Source organism: Schistosoma mansoni, chromosome W (assembly GCF_000237925.1).
Source record: "Schistosoma mansoni strain Puerto Rico chromosome W, complete genome".
NCBI classification, from domain to species: domain Eukaryota; kingdom Metazoa; phylum Platyhelminthes; class Trematoda; order Strigeidida; family Schistosomatidae; genus Schistosoma; species Schistosoma mansoni.
This window is the reverse complement of record NC_031502.1, coordinates 59,339,344-59,357,949: the sequence shown is the minus strand read 5'-3', so window position 1 is coordinate 59,357,949 and position 18,606 is coordinate 59,339,344. Positions and strand designations below refer to the sequence as shown.

The following is an 18,606-nucleotide window of genomic DNA, read 5'->3' as shown; positions in this document are numbered from 1 at the left end:
TAGAGGTAGTGGACCAAAATATTACTTTAGACTCGTAATAGTATCATAAGATTTGTATTTACTTAACTGACACGTTTAATAAATTGAAATCATCAATTTACACTAGAAACATAATGATGCTTAGGTGTTTATGTATGTTACACATTCTACACATATATGCATATCGAAATGTTAGACGTACCTAGATGTGGAGCGATATATATATATATATATATTCCTTCTTTGTGTTAACAAACCAAAGGTATTTTAATAAATGAAGAAACCGATATGCAGAAATGTGCTTTCTAAATATTGTATGGTATGATGAAAACAACACAGGAAATCTTAGTGTTTAAACTTAAAACATTGTGTGTTTAACAGATTAACAGATATGACATGAATGGAGATAGCAGATTTTAAAGTACATACATAGACCAGGATATATATATATATATATATATATATATATATATATATATATATAGTCCAAGATACGCTAGTAAGGTGGTTTGTTGAAAATCCCTATAAATACTGTCATTGAAGACTATTTATAGAAAAAGTTAGTAATTGTTGCCAAGCTGTTAACTTTGGAAAAAAATTTTTTTTGGGGGGGGGTGGAGTGATATACCTGTTTACGGCTAATATTAATAAATCTCATGATGACATCAATCTTTGCCTGAAATTCCATTAAAAACCTAAACTTAGTTCTAATAATTCAAGTTGAAATAAAGCTTGCTATTAGCTACAGAACACTTAAATGAACAACTAACTGACAAAGTTATATCGCCATCATTTTGGATTACATTCGATAGTGGGCATTAATGATCCATACTATGGATCAAAATCCAACGCTTTCATGTTTCAGAAGGAGAATGATACAGTTTGCACTATTGATCTGTAATATAATAGTTGGTTTTACTAAATTCAATCGTTTGCCCATTGTGGCTCAGCTGTCTAATAAATATTGTTTACAAAAAAGTAATACGAATTCAAATACAAGAAATGAATCATTTTTCCATACTCTTTGTACTTTCACTTATTTTAATTTTAAGTATACATCAGTAGTAAGCGAGAGAAGTTAAAAAATGATTGGAAAAGTCAAATATAGAAAGAGGGTAAGAACCTCTTAGTTTATATATTTGTAATGTGTACTATTTAATATTTTTCCTGATAGCTCTCATGATAGATTTTTTTAGATTTCTGATTGCTGACATATATCTGTTATGTCATATGGCGCTGTTAAATACCGAAAACGTCAGTAAGAACACCGACTGATATGACATTGTCCCTGTGATAAGCAATGATGCGTTACCAGCACGAGCAGTCTTGAGTCAACGCTGAGTCACTATTGGTCCTCTGTACAGTAGCTTCTCACCCAATCCAGCTTATTCAGTCCAGAACACAAATATCAGCCTCCGCTGTATGAATAATATACTTCAGATACAAGTGGTGTATACACATGCAGACCAGAACGCACTGCACCATAAAGGACAGAATAATTGATATATAAGATCAAGCCAAAAGTGGTTGTGAGTGTGGGAGACTGTAGCTAAACAATTGGGAAGAAATTAAGAATGGTAAATCGTATAATAGTAGCAAATATGTCAAATGAAAGCTCATGATAAAATAAATATGAATATACATATCAGTCAGTCATCTACAACATAGGACCAGGCACATATATGCACTGGTTCAAGTCGCCACACTTTATTAGCATAACAAGATGAACATCGAATTCACAGAAGCAGTCACTTCAATGGTAGAAAAAACGATTTCATATAAGGACATTATACAGGGAGAAAGAATTAGTTCGTAGAAAGAAAGGTATAAAATAATTTTAATTTCATGGTTTAAGGGAAGACAAAGAGTGTACACACCTACGCCATTGTGATTGGTTCTGAGCCATGTCACCCACAGTCTCCAATTATTGGTTACGATAGTGGCACGGACCCTAACCAAGTAGTCTGCATTCACCAACATGGTTCAGACTAGAAGTTAGTGACTTCAAGCACTGATGCCACGTTTTGGTTTGGCCTCTTCTAACTTTCTTCCAACCATCCTCAATATCAGTCAGCATTGCGCGCTATGGTAATTGGTGTTCAGGCATACGTAACACGCGACCCAACCATCTCAGTTGATGAAGATTCCCAACCTTGTCAACTGATTTACCACCATTCCCTAATACCTTACGTCTAACCTCACTATTACTTGCCCGATGATACCAGCAGATGCTGTCATTATTTCCAAGACATATGTGATCAAATACTAGTAGCTTACGAGTATCTTCCACTATTAATGGCCACGTTTCGCAGCCGTAAATAGAACAGAACGTACTGCTGCGCTGTATACTCAGATATCTCGCCTTAGACATAGATGACGTGAGTCGGCAAAAGCCAAACAAGCTTTGTGAATCTGTGCAGAGATTTCGTTAGAAACCAACCCATTAGAGCTGATCAGACTTCCATGATAAGTGAAGTTGTCGATAGTAGTAGTCGGATTTACTTAATACATGTTCCAGTCACTTCCGTCAATAAAGATTCACAGCTTCACTGAACGGTATGTCATCTTTCACCAATACTTGAAATCTAACCTCAGCACTGCGCACTCCATTGTTTTACCATACACAGTGGAAGCTCTGAAGACACCTATAATTGAATACATGTATCCTATGCATGTAACAGCATATTCAATTAAAAACATTGATTAGCAGAATGAAGTACGATTGTCTCCAACTATCTAACAATATACATCATAGCATGTCGAGTCACTTCATTGTAAACTTCAGCTAGCACACTAAGAACTAAACTATATGACATTAGGTATTTGCCATTGATCAATCATGCACAAACAACGTAGAACCTGACACATGTGCATCGATTCAAGTTACCACATTACCTCAGTACAATGAAATTAAATTATCAGGAATATACTATTGTATTAAAAGCAGTAACAATATTGTTGGTAGTAAGTAACATCAGACAGTATGAGCAATAGACACAACTGAATGATATCCTTAAAGTAATTAATTTCCACTTAAAAGTATCATTTGCACACACACAAAAGTCGGATTTCCACAAATAACAGTTCGATAATACACAATTCTAACCACAACATTTGTTTTCAGTTTTGCTTTAGCTTATATTATTATACAATAAAATAAGCCGAAATCACTCTGTACACACGCAAATATTACATACACATAGATATATGCCATACTGATTGTATTCATCACAGAGAGATCTCGGTTGAAGTGTCATTAAAAACCAGGGAGCTTGGAACAATTATTTTGTCCCAATACAGAACTTTTTATAAGCGAGGACTAAAGACCTCTCTAGCAATCGAATCCAGGACTTTCATGCATCGCGACGAACGCTTGACCACTATAACCCACTAAATAAACACTATTGGGAATTCGCGTACTACAGCGAAACTGTTGTTTAGTGCTCCATGGTTTTAAATGTTACATCAACTAGGATCGAACTGTGACAAAAATAACCTACAAATAAGACCGATCTCCACAAAACCCATTCAAATGAAACATGTTGCAGATGATGAAGTAGTCTTCTTTTCACTTCATTTTTGTGTGTGAAACATTCTTTTCCTTACTTATGCAAGGGTTATAACACATTGAAAGCAGTAAAGTTAACACTAATTTCCCTAGTATTTATAGGTGAAGTAATATTAGTAGTAGTGACGGAAAATTATCAATCAATAATTAGTATTTTCCAAAAAAACTAAATATTCGTGATTTGTACAAGGAAAACACAAAATATGCGCGGAAACATGTTATATATGTACATAGACAGGGAACAACCCTGAGACAAATTTTTTAAAGTGGTAAGGAATAGGTACATATTCTTAGTAGATTTCACACTGAATGTATAATCAAAAGTGCTTTTTTTAAAGAAAAATTTTCATCCGAGAATTGTTGAATTGAAGGATGTAATGACGAGGTGGGAGGGGAGAGGATAAACTGAAGTAGCACGTACGCACACAGACACACAGGAAAGGTAATAATCATAGAGTTGCTTATGATCGTTATCATCATTATTTAGGCAAAGAATGTTAATAACTAAGGGAGTAATAGGAATCAATAAGTATTAATTAAGACTTTTTAGGGATTTCTCAAGTGTTTGCTCTACTGCTGTTTCGTCCTGATGTCGGAATTCTCGCCAACGGGCATTCACAATTCCACAAGCGAGAACCGAACTCAAGACCTTCGGTCTCACGCGTGGACCCCCAACCTCTAGACCAAAACCCTATGCCTGCAATTATCATGTGCTTACTCGTGACTAGTTTCGAGAGATTTCCAAAGTTCTAGTGAGAAGCCGTGAACAATGGTGTTCAGCTGTTGTGTGCGAGGTAGTTACCTAATGAAGACAATGGAAGATGGTCGTGCAATGTTGCGCATTGATTGAAGTTAGACATTAACACTGTTGGTTCCCGGCTCAGTGATCTAGAAGTTATGTGTTCGTTCACGAGACCGAAAGTCTTGGGTTCAACACTTATGTGCTGGATCGTAGATGCGTACCGATGAGGAATCCCATACTAGGACGAAATAGCCTTCCTGTGGTTCTATGTTTTCAATGATGGTCTAGCTAAGATTGGTTCAAGATTTCAACAAAACCCAACAATTTCCACACACTCATACTAAAAAGAAGATATAAATATTTGTGATAAAGATAAAATAGAGTTTCACAATTGAATGATCACTGGGTGGTGATCACTGTCATGCGTGTCAAGTCCTTCTTAGTGCTGATCGAATGCTATCGATCAAGTTACAATGTGGCCACTAGTCTAGGTGGCTCAACACTGCGTGCACTATATATTGAAATAAAATGCTGGTGGGAGCTGGCCAACACGATCCTCTGGCATTCAGCTTCGCAGTCATAGACACTCGTCAGCAAAGTGTCCCTCTAATCCCGAGAGAAACTAAGAAGGACTTGACACTCATGACATTGATCACCACTCAGTGATCAATCAATTGTGATTACATCTCAGTCCTACAGGAGGTCGGTCACAGCCCGAATAGCTCAGTGGTAACGTTTCTGACTGTGAAGCTGAGTGACACAGGATCGAATCCGTCAGGGAGCACCAGTCCCCTCAACATTACAGGTACACCTTGCTGACGAATGCCAAGTAGCACGAAACCCGGGTCCAGGGTTTCCTGTTGACCACCTCCAATTACCATCTTATAAAATAGAGTTTATTTGTATTCTGATTTCTTTAAATTCTCGATAGTTTACGAAGTGATTTGAGTTTTTGATAACTAGTGTGATACTACTACTGCCACAAGTTTATGGCTAAAATGATAAATAAACTGAATCTTTTAAATCAAATATCTATGTATATGTATATATTTAATTGATGCACAGATATAGGATTACTAACGAACCATGGAAAAATAAACCATACATCTAATTAATCACATATTCGACTGTCTCAATATACATATATGTACTTTGCATATAAATTAATCTATCGACTAAATCGTTGAATAAATTTATGGTATTTGTTTGTAGTAGTTTTTTTATTCACGAAATCTAATGATTTCCAATAATCCGAATTTGGATTTCACTTGTACATCAATGAAGAATAAACAATAGTAACTAAGAGATATACATATACAATCATTGAATTAAAACATTTTTTTGTTGAAGTTATATTGGTTGATTAATCATGTAATTCAATAAATTGGAAAGTGAAATATTTAATAATCATCAATTTTTTGTCTATAGTTGAATACATGGAAGTCACTATTATTTGATTGTGTTATATCCAATGTAGCTTGATACACATTGCAGGTGAAATAACGTTTTTTAAATGTTCAGAAATGTTTAATTCAAATTTGGTTACTCCAGGAGAGAGAAAGCAACACTGGGTGTCACCGAATAAAATCCGTTAATGAGATAATCTATCATTTATAATGTTGGTGGTTGATGTATATACTCTGAATCAGCGGATTCATATCCATTAGTTTGAAATAATAGTTTGATGTGAGACCTGAAAGCCTTGAGTCTAACCATGAGTTGGGATGTACGGATGTAGAATTAAGGATTCTGAAACTAAAATATGAATTACGCATACTTAACAATAATTTACTTTTACGCTAGACATTGAATGGTGTAAAAGTAGACTGAAGGAAAATCAAATCAAAAGAAGGTATCGGTCTAATAAAGTCACTAACTAATTATCTGAACCATGTTGGTAGGTGCAGACAACTTAGCCGAGTCCAGGCAATAACCATCGGGATCAAGTCAAGAATACTTAATTTACGTATCTAAAAAGGATATGTTTAACCTATTTATCTAACGTACATGATTTATTTTATGGTATGGACTGTAACTCAACACTTAACAGGGAGTTTTTCTACTCCTTTATAAATGAACTTATTAATTTACGAATGACACATTTTCGACGTTGTTGGGACGGCTCCTAGAACGCATGAAGCATCCTCAGAGGCTTTAAAAGAGACGAAGAGACTACCTCCAGTCAGGACACGACAGAACTTTATAAAATATAAACGTGCCATGCTATGACTGGAGAATTGTATAACTTCCCACATACAGATTGATAGGATTATAATGATGTTATAGCCTATACGAAAAGCTATAAATACACCTGTTTTTCTGTACATTTTTGATACTTTCTCAATAACCACTTCTTCTGCTTCCTTCTGTCTTTTGATTTGTGACTGCATGCTTTCTTCGCGTTCGAGTGCCGATAGCCGTATACCGTATTAGCCATAATCAAGTGGAGGACACAACAGACATATTTTAGCTGTAAAAAATGCAAAGGTCCACCTTATAACTGTGGAACCTTATGATGAATTTATTGAAAATCATTATTTGCTTTAATATTCTATTTCTGAATATTCTGTGGGGATTTTTAATTTGCCATCTTATCTTATAATTTAAATCCTTGAGTTATCGTGAAAAATGTCTGCTATGAAATAAAAATATGTATTTACTTAAATATTCATTGCTGGTATTTTTTTATTCGTTACTTAGCATTTTGACCTGCTTCAGTTTGGGCACCTGGGCAGTATCACAGCCCTCACGCAAATCGAATGAGATTTGTGCGGCGCATATGTATTCGGTGCCCCTTTGTACCAATATTTATATGTTCAAATAAAATAATAAAATAAGCATTTTGACGTGATAATTCGTCTCAAGGTCAAATATGAAGTTTGTATGAAAAGTGGTTATACCATATGTTTAGTAATTTCAAGTGATATTAAAAGGACTCTTTTCAAAGGATCAGACCCGGTGAAATATGTGGGTTTTTGTATCAGAAAATATTGTATTATTTGGGCCTCGATTTTAGTTTATTCCATCTTCTTAAAACAAATTTCCTATATTTAGTTTTTCTCACTATTGTAGACATAACTGCTAATTCGACACCTGAACAATAAATCTTGTTAATTTTTTTCTATGTTGATATGATGCAAAGACTTAAATCAATGTACACTGATGTTAAGTGTTTACTAGTGAATGGCTACCATCTACCTCCAGGACTATTATTCACTGCTTTTCAGTTACGATATCTACTGACATTTCCAATTTTGATGTTTAAAAGACTTCAGTTATAACAAGCTTAACAGAATCATGACATTGAGCAACCCTTCATCCATCAAGACATTAGATGAAGGGTTGCGCAATGTCATGGATTGATTGAAGTTAGACATGAACACTGCTGGATTCCAGCACAATAATCTAGAAGTCAGACGTTTGCGCCCGACACCCACGTGCAGGATCGTGCATGCGCGCTGATGAGGAGTCCTATACTGGGACGAAGTGCTCACTTAGTGATTGCAGGTTCTCCGTAGTGGCCTAGCTAAAATCAGCTTGTGATTTAATCTGTGAAAATACTACAGTCTACACAAATCCCTCACACTAGTAAGAATAATCTTAGTTATAACGATCAATCACTCCATTTTGATGGTTCACTCATCTTGAGAAATGATAAGTTGTTATTTAATAAGACTGTAATCTAGAAAGATATTTCTATTGTTCAGAATGGAATAGTAACCAAACACCAAAGTTATATTCATGTTTTCAGGATATAACAAACAATTATTGAGGTTTTAGGAACGACACAAATCATCTAAACTATATACAATGTATTCCTTAATATAAAAAAACTAGCAGTTAACAGGTAACAGTTATTCTGAATGAGAAAAATTGAGTTTTCACATTTTTTTAAATAGTACACCAGATACAATCTAAATACATATACATGATAAATATTTACGTAGAAACTAAGCGAATAACAAAAGTCATTAGCCAAGCGTGGTTACGTACATTTAGTAGACTTTGAGATACACACATATGCTATAAAATGTAAAGTCCACTACAAAACTGCCAGGACTAAAATTGTTCGAGTATACACATAGTTCAAACGCGTAATTCGAATGTTGCTTTTACCAAAGTCCACTATCCCTGAAACCACTAAATTGTGGCTTTGAAATCAGTAGTCTGAAAGTTGGAGAACTTAAACCTCCATCATAATGAATAACGATGGTAATAGGCTACCTTAGCTGAGGTAAATGAAGTGGTGAAGTGATCTAGTGAATGCAAGTAGTCAATTATCTACACAATTGAGTTAGCAACATAATCAGTTTCTAACAACGAACAGTCCCTGAGTGTTTAAACCGTTCTTCCGATGTTTTAAAGGATCATCTTATTGTATGGGTGTAAAACGTGACTTACGTAAGTAAAACGCATACGCAGATTGGATTTACTTGAAAGTAGATGAATTCAAAACATCATTTGCGTATAGTCGAACAGTCAAGTGAGTGACGCTGAGGTTAAAACCATGGTATCAGATAAAAAATCAGGTTCAGTGACGAGGCATTTCATAATGAGACACTAGGCCTTCATTGACTGTGTTTAAGACATTCGCTGTCCAAGATCTATCAACCGCCGACCCCATCAAACAGAGTTTCCAGACAAAGGAGTAGGTTTAAACAAATTAGAGGGAATAAAGACAAGGCATCAGTCAATCGAGGGATTGATTGTCCGTTTGAACCGTGTAAAGAGATAAAGACTTCGTGGTGGGGGTCCACGAAATACTTGTAACCAATAGTAAGCGACTTTGGGTGATACGCTGCAAAAAAACTGGTCATATATATATATATATGGAGAGAGATTCTCTACTGTTTGTATATTGCGAAACGCAAACGGGATCCCATTATACACAAACACGCTTGAATGATAATAAAATCAGCAGTCCAAATATAGCACAAGCTCTGAATTGGGCAACAGCTGTAAGGAAAAGATTACACGTAAACCTTGTCGTACGTAAGTCAGCTGAGCTACTGCTTAACAAAAATAAAATCGCCCCTAAATTACCATGAAAAAGCCCCGCAAAATTCAGTAAAAAACAATAAACGCCCACGAGAAAGTGATGTTAAAAAACAAGACATATAAAGTGTACGAATATATAAAAACCGCACAATCCAAAAGTACCAATATATAATTGTTCTTTTTTGTTTAAGGTATGATGTTCAATATTCGTTCACTATTCAATACCAAACTGATAAATCATAAAATGGTTTTTTTTGCCCTTCAGTTTCTGTATAAATAAACACCGGAAAAGAGTGATATGCACATATTTCTGAAAGCCTTAAACTTTAATTTATTACCTGTCAAAAAAATACAACCATTGTGTGACAAACAGTGTAAAAAGCATGAATTAGTGCTGAGAATATAAAAAATAGCTTTATATTTAAATGTTTTTCAGTTGCTTACAATTTCAAATACTGTAATGTAACGGAAATCTAACATGAAAATCTTCCCAAGGTTAAAATGAACAATGATTAGCATTTCTTAAGAAGAAGTAGATGTAACTGATGTATCAAGTACAGATCTACATACTGAGCTTTAAGCTACGCTGTCTGTATACAATCTGTCTGATACAATCCAGTTGTCTATATCGAAGTAGATAGAGCAGAATTTAAACATGTGACTTATAAAATTTGAATATCAATCATTTCAACCGCTAAGGAATCACTTCGACGTAAAAATAATCAGAACAATCCACACGAATTACAAAAGTTACACTAGGATGTTACAATCATCAGTCATACTCAATTGAAAATTTTTTTGAAAATCTATACAGATTCTAATAGTTTTTGAAATACAAGATCTTGTAAGCAAATTATTGAATAAACAAATTTGTAATCTTTAAGAGAACAAACAAAATATGCAAAAATACAATGATATACAAGAAAAATTAATTGAAATCCAAAGTTGGATATTTACTGAATACCGAGACTCAATAGAAAAATGAAGTAATTGAATAGAGAGAAAGGTTTACAAACTACTTAAGGAAATAATCGTATTTTCATTAGTGAATAGCTGCTTTAAAGCGGATTTGTGTAGTTCTAGTGAGAAGTTAAAATAATGGAACTTACCCAGGTTGACAGTGCGACAGTCATCATTAACAGAACTGCTCAACTATATCAGGAAGCTTAGAATTAAAGTTTACAGCAAAATAACTAGCTGCTACTAACAACAATAGTCAGTCAGTCAAACGCAACATAGAATCTGGTAAACTTTTACATAGGTTCAAGTTGCCATATCCGATCAAGACGGGATGAAATTGTCAGGAAAAGCTCCAGAGCACTAGATATAGTAAGTCTTAATTGTAATAGAATAAATTAAACACCCAAAAAACAATTCGAGAATTCAGGGACCTAGGGCCTGAGGGAAAACAAAAAGTGAATTAACTTGCTCCGATTCAGACGATTCTGAGCTATGTCATTCAAAGTCTCTAACCATTGGTTACGATTATCACGCAGATCCCGACCAGGTGATCTGGAGCTACCTACATGGCTTAGTCTACAGTAGTCGATGTCTTCATAGACTGATGCCATGTCTTGGTTTGACCGCCTCTAGCATTCTAATCAACTCCTACATCAAATGTCGCACAGTGAGTTGAAGTAGTCGGTGGATGGACATACGTAATACATATCACAACTATCTCAGTCGATGAAGACTCACGACCTCGTCAAATGACTTTCCAAACTTATCTAGTACTCTGAGCCTAACCTCAAAATTGCTAACAGCATCAAGTTAAAGTTGTCGTTATTAGAAATCCAAAAAAAATATTGATAGTTTCCTTGGTCTGTGTGTTGTTTTCATCCTCACCTTATTTTTCTATTCATATCTATATCCATCAACTATCATGCTTATTGTAAATAAAAAAACATGTTAAATTCTGTACTGTTTAAACAATTTATGTCTTTGATAAGCTTCTCTCAATAAAATTTCTTTGAACATTTTCTCATTAATCCTAATTTTCACAAGTTCTCTAGTTGATCTCAGTTCGTGCTGAACATCGAGAATCCAATTAATCTATACAAATTATGTATTTGAACAAACAAAAATGGGTCACGTGACCGTAAATAAAGCGTTTCAAACCATCCACTGGATTCCATTACGTTTTCTGAATAGTTTAACGCATGTCTTTTATATAAAGCTAAAGGTGTCGGCATCTACCTTGACAAATTGAACCTCGATGCTCATAAGAGATTAGGAGCTACAAGTAAAGTTGACTGAACATATACCCAAATGGCTGCAAAAACAAACGGATTCCAGTGGTCAAATAAGATCACAGGATAGACAAATATATTCCTTCATTGGAAAACATTTTGTTGAGACAGGTTGTATGTTTGAAAGAAAGTCAGTTGTATAAAAGAGTTCAAGGGTGTATACTAAAATTTATTAAATCCTTGAGTATACAAAAACTGAAACCCCATTAATTTGTTCAAAACCAATTTGTTCCTACCCTTGACACAAATAAATGAAATGATGGTTTCTTAACCTACCATGGTAATACTGATTTATTATCCAGCATGACTTTCACGTTATGTACTTTATTGTTATCTTTATTTACCCTTACGTTTTAGTTTGTCTAGTTGGTCTTTTATTTTTCAAATATAATTTCTTAACAAGTATATGTATGATCAGACTGTTCGACATGCATCGAGCAAATTTATTACATTATCCTGATAACCATCGTCTTCCCATAGAATTGTCTATATATATTAGTAAGCGCTATGATGAGGAACTAGCTTTATTTCTGAACGTCTAAATGGGATTTTCTGTTTTAAGAAAAAAAAATTTTGATAGACTACCGCTATAAGTAAGGTCGGGCAGTTTTCGGCAAGTGACATTTTTGAACATTTTTCGTAAGAGCATCTTTACCGTTTCTTGAAATTCGATTAGAAAGACGTGAATGTGTTTGTTCGTCTATGTATGCATGTGTGTATCTAGATGAAATTGTAGAACAAAAATAGTGGATAGGACGCTACTGGAAACTCACTGAAGGCACAATTTAAAACAAAAATGCTAGATCAATCTTGATAAAGATAATATCAAACTATCCAATTGATACCAAAAGCACTTGAGACAATATAACATTCAACGATAAACTTTGTTATGTAGCGTAAACTAAGACACATGCGCACACCTATGAAGGTAAAAACAACGGATGTCATGATATTAGAGTTTTTGTTGTTATGTAGCCTCTTTTATTCGGTAGGACGTGGATACCACGTGACCAGCGATTAACTGATTATAGATCCAATAGTTATCGATGGTCGATATCGGTCAGGTAAGTTATAACTATTTAAATCCACCAAATGACTAAACTAGAAAGCATATTTCCTTACTTTTCCGAAGCGATTATTTTAAAATAAAATGGGGATTACAACATATCACAAGTCATTTAAAAGTAGGAAAAACGGTTTGTTATAAGATTTACAGGTCCTGTTTGTAGTATGCGAATCAGAATGATAAAACAATTACTTTTCCTATTTATTTAGTCAGTAAGTCAAAGGAAACGAGAGATTTAGGACGAATCTATGCCAGTTCAAGTTGTTACATTCTAAAACGGTACAGCGAAAGCAGAAAGTAACAAGAGAAGCGTAGAAAGGGAGAGAACATTGAACCTAATGGAAAGTTAAACTTAATAGATATTCCCCAAAAAGGAATGAAAAACATGGAATAGCACCGAACTCAATATACAAAGTAAAATATAGAGTGAGTACAACTTCACCACTGAGAACGATGCAAAAACATGATATTCGATTTCTTTAACTATACAGTGAGAATCTTAAGAATCTCAATTCATAAGTCTACATCAAGCAATTAGTCTGAAACTAAACAATGATTTCTTCAATTCATCTTGTCTTGATTTGATTACTTCCAACTTCTTTCAAACCTACTTATATGTCAGCTACCATTTGGCATCCAGGTAGGTTATGGATATTTGAAGGTATCATCTATTGATGTATCAAGGAACGAAGTGAAGCAACGAGTTGTGTTATCATACAGATTTGATAGTTAAACAAACAAGTCTCAGAAATTGGCAGGCACAGTTGAAATAATTTCCTAACTTTACACATTTTGATAAGGATACTATTTGAGATACAGTTAAGTCTCACATCCTGGAATTAATTTATCCATCCATAATATTTTAATAATTACAGTAACGTAGTAATATAACGCAGCAACAAAGCAAAAATTAATGTAATTTATTATATAACGGATAGTGATACTTTTTGGCTGGTTATATATGGGTAAATGCAATGAATTTTAGACACATGATTTACAGTAATTAAGATCAGAGTCTTAACGAACAAGTGCTAGCCTCATTAGTCAACAATAATTTCTACACAATCGGCTTAACGATGTATAAGAACTTTTAAGCTAGGCAGTTATGAAGTGCCACTAGTGACAATAAGCAACTTCAAGGAACAAGCTGATACTACAACTTTACTACAGCTTTACCAAAATCATGAAGCTCTGTAGAATGTGATTAGTTCTTAAAACTGTATTTGAAGATTATAAAGATTAATAGTTCAGGTGGACGATTTTGATGGAGTCTCTCTCTCCATCTCTGATAATGAGTCCAAAATATTAATCAAAATTGCTGATTCACACCATATATCAATGAGTTTAGGATATTATCACTGGCTATCTTACAGTAAAATAGGTCAAATAAGGGGAATTGCACGATCTATATTACTGGTAAATGTACATACGTTAATTCATGTGAAAAGTTAATTTGGACACTAAAATATCAGCTACATACTGCCTAGACAAGTCACATAGTAATACTTGACATCTATAATACAACAGCTTTATTACATGATATAGATATTATCCAACTTTCTACTTGCCATGGCATACATGATAACACCACAAGTTCCCACTTTGGACAAATCCAAAGACTCCATCTAAGCCACTAAATTTACTACAGTGACGAATATTGTAGTCCGATATTTTAGGAATCCTTTTATACAGGTTTGTCGAGTAAATTCTTAGAGGGCTCTACTAAGTCTTCACATGCAGCGAAACCACTTACCAATAGAAAGTACTTGACCAGGGAATTAGAACTGATCAAAAAATATAACATAATCTAAAAGGCTTTTGTATGCAGAGTTTCGAAGCAGAATCCATGTTGTAGATAATCAAGTTAAGTCATAATACATATCACTTATGACACAGAAGCAAGGAAACTCAGCTTAAAGATCGTACGTGAAGACTTTATATTTCTTACCAGGATAAAATTCATCTTGTTTTGATATCTTGACCTTTGTATTAGTATCTTTCTGAATTCGGCCGATGGCCTCGCCAGACTTCCCAATAACTGCTCCAGCAGCAATTGATGGAACCAATATTTTCAGCTGGACGTTATCCTCTTTAATATGAAACATAGTTTTTACCGATCACAAACATGAATTGTCATACAGAAAACAAGCTTGAAAAACTTACCACAGTTTGGACGTTTTGGACTTGTATCTGGGTCCATATCTTTCTCCCGGGGTCTTTTCCTGGAATCGCTGCTGTCATCAGAGCTTGAGTGACTGCCGGACATTCTGTTAACAACAATCTCTAATAGTAATGCTAAGTAAATGTTTAATTTTTTGACATCACGTAAAGTTTAATTTAAGGAGCTGTAACGTCGGACTTGAAGCTAGCTCCAACAGAAGAGAGCCTTCAATTTTCGCATATCAAAAACATCCAACGATATTCTTCACTTCCCGTGTTCATGTTAACATAAAATAAACTGTAAAAAAAAGATTGTCTGAACTTTGACCTTCAGTCCACGGAGTAGAATAAAAACATTCACACAGAGTCTCTTGTAGAAACGGAATCCATCATATATATTATCACTAAAAGTCTTATCCAAAATTATATATCCGGTACAATATGGAATTCTTAGAACTTGATGTTTCGACAGGTTTTGCCTACATGATCACAAAAATAATCGGAAACTGCATATATAAGTGAACGCACCAATTAAAAAGTGGTATTTTTCCACACTCACTTAATTTTACTGCTTTGATAGTTTATTGCGCATCAAGACTACTGTTTTAGCTTTAGTCGGACTTTTTCAAATGAAGTAACAGTCCCGAGTATCGTTCTTCCGTAAGTAATATATCATTTGGACCTGAGTACGTTGGTTCCTTCTTTATTTGTTGCACGTCTTTTCTCTTTTTTAAGGCCACCAGTTTTTATGTCTTTGGATGTTGTTTTCATCTATTTATTTTTTGAAAGTCTATGACTGATGTCTATACAGTGCGAAAAAGTAATTGTCAACGCCTTGACTGCTGAGACGCTGTGGAAAGTGGCATGCAGTGCAGTGAGTGCAAAGGATGCTACCACAAAGTTCGCACGAACATAACGCCTGTGGCTTTTAAATAATTCGGTAGAAATGGTTGCGTGTGGTCGTGTCAGCAATGCTGCTTGAACGCAAACAGCTCGCTATCCAAAATCCATCGCAGTAGTGAATGCTGCTAAAAGGAGTATAAGTAAGCGTAATCGAGGCGCATCAAATGGTACTCTATATGTTGATGCACAAATCGATGTGAAGTTATTTCATATAAGCTCTAAGCCAGTTGACTCTTATGGATGAAAGGAGAAATTATAGACCTCAAAGACGTCTGCTACAGATAAAAGCTATAGGAAGGAAAATCCTTCTATCCCTTGCCTTCCAAATTTCGACAGGCAGAAAACACCTGAACAACCTATTGGCAGGGCTGGGTCTGTTTCTAGCAGGAAAAACAACAATCTGACCATCCAAGTCATCGACAATCATCCAGGATCTCACAGGGTGTGTAACGCAACTGTGATTGTTACTCCAACGAAAGTCGGCGAATTGGTATGGATCACGAATAAGAACTGACCTAGTGTTAAAGGAAAGCCAGTCTCCCAAACAGCTGTTAAGGGTTTGAAAGCTGATCATTGTGATAGGTCATTTAAAGGCTCTGAACGCAGAACACGCTTTGAGCTTGATACTGGGTAGATAAAAGGTTTATTTAACCAGCTAATGTTTCAAGGTGTTGTTTAGATCTGCAAAGAACACATCTACTTGAGCTCTGCTATCGTCCTCTGCTGGCCAATCCTCTCTTGCAATGGGGAAATTAGTCAAGAACAAGAGCTCTCTACTGAAACTATGTTGTTTCCCTTCTTAAACACCATTCCCTTTCACATAGTTTGTAACAGCCGTACGAATAACCTTCCCCTATTCGTTTGACAAATACACTCGTAAAACTAATAGGTCGATAGTCACTAAGTCTTAGCTACCCACCACATAAATCAAACAGACGAATGAGTCCTTCCAGTCTCATGAGAGTTTAGGCTGCCCAAAAGACAATATCAAAAATGATAACATATTCTGAAAATAATGATTACAGAATACACGCCAGTTTACAGGCATGATCAGTTTGATGTAAATAGTAACATTAAATGTAAAGAACACACATGTGATACGAGATTTCTTTAATGTTATTGGTTCAAAAATTGTTCAAGTAGTACATTTATGACATGTATTGCAGCAATCCAATGCATTGACAGGGATCAACTGACTCATGATCTCAACTATTAAAATTACTATACTATCCACAAAAACCCCTTCTGATATTAATCAACATTAGCTTACTAGTGACTGCCTTCAAGATGTATTTACTGGAGTTCTAGTGAAAAGCAGTGACCGGTGGAGTTCAACTGGGTCTGTTGTGATATGGTAACTCACTGAAGACAATGGTGGATGTGTCGCTCAATTTCGTGGATTGGTTGAAATTAGACATTATGGTCTAGAGGTCAAGCGCTCACGCACGAGAATGATAGGTCCTGGGCTCGAATCCCGCGAGCGGGATCAGGGATGTGTATTGTTGAGAAGTCTAATACTAGGACAAAGCAGCCGTCCAGTGCTTCCAGGATTTCCATGGTGGTCTAGCTTCAATTGACTCATGATTGCAATTATTAAAATTACTATAATATCCACAAAAACCCCTTCTGATATTAATCCTAGAATGTCGATATTATCTTGACATTGAACACTCATTAAAAAATGTCGTCGTTCCTCCGACATCTGAACTATCTTAAAGAGTGTAAATGGTCGAGGTTCAATATTTTTATTGACCCTCTTACTTGTTCTTATTAATTGATTGGACAGAATCCCTGTAGAGTTTTCCTGTGAGATGCTACGAATAAATATTTCGAATGTTTCCAATTTATGGCGTATCTCATTATTGAGTCGTGGTCGTTTGATACTATAGAATTGCTCACATAGATATTTGGTAAGATCAAATTTCATACAGCCATTCTAGGTTTGGGCCCAGTCTTATATATGAACTCTAGCAAAGTATTCTTCAGTTTAGAATGGTAGACTGCCAAAAAAACTAGCAACTATGGAAGCTCTTTTTGCGGGGCTGGCTTTCTTTTTTTGTTACAGAACTGCCATCTATTTGCAATCACTCGGGACAACCAGTTTGGGACTTCTTGGGACCATGACTGTTTTATCCGGGTCTTGATATGGTAATCTGTGATCGAAACAAACTACATCTTATATCACCTATTCGTGCCTGTATGTGCCCCTCGTTCTATTGATAAGAGAAACCAGACTAGTAGCGGATAGGTCTTTATTTAGCTCGTGGGTGGCACACAGTGGAGCGTGAGGCTACGTGTTCAAACACACGAAGCTTTTCAACATCCAATATAAAATAATAGGAAATATGATTCCTTTACAAAATAAGGAGGTGAATGAATACTTGAGCTCTATTTTTTTGACATGCAAACACTTAACCAATCAACCTAGGCTGTTACATTCTAACTTTTGTTTGTTCCAAAAGAGATTTCCCTGTTCAACGTTTCATAGCCAGGTATTTCCCTTCTTCCGTGAATAAACTTACTTTACTTGCATATCCTTTGCTGTCAGTACTCAGTGTGCCAGTGCAGCCTGAAGGCTCGTCTCCTCTTGGGTCAGTAATGTCTTATTCGAACAGTAAACCATAAGAAGCAGGTGGGAATTGCGCTTCAAACATCTGCCTTTTGCGATGAGTTTCAAGTGGGTACACACCTTGTGGAACCCGTTTTTACATTCATCACATCTACCTTCTTTGTTCGCAGGAAAGAAATAGTTAGGTTGCTCACATTTATAAGTAAAGTCGACCACTGTAAGCTGGTTTACGAGAGGAAGATAGACAAGAATACTCAAGTTACTAACTAGTATGGTAATCGACCAAAACAAGTGTCACGAAACTGATTTGAAGAAAACTCCAAATTTTGGTCGAAATAACTTTAGTTAAAGTAAAACAAGTATGTCGTCAGC

General features: G+C 35.3%; 1 protein-coding gene across 1 annotated transcript; it reads right to left on the bottom strand.

Moving 5' to 3' along the window:
* Positions 1-14,515: 14,515 nt before the first annotated feature.
* Positions 14,516-14,868, bottom strand: Smp_163690 (putative rna-binding protein Nova-2 [AA 29-492]; the record flags this gene model as incomplete). The annotated part of the gene is made up of 2 exons (XM_018790337.1): positions 14,516-14,691; positions 14,766-14,868. The coding sequence occupies 2 exons, from the start codon at positions 14,866-14,868 to the stop codon at positions 14,516-14,518; spliced, it is 279 nt and encodes a 92-aa protein (XP_018655691.1).
* Between the last annotated feature and the right edge of the window lie 3,738 nt (positions 14,869-18,606).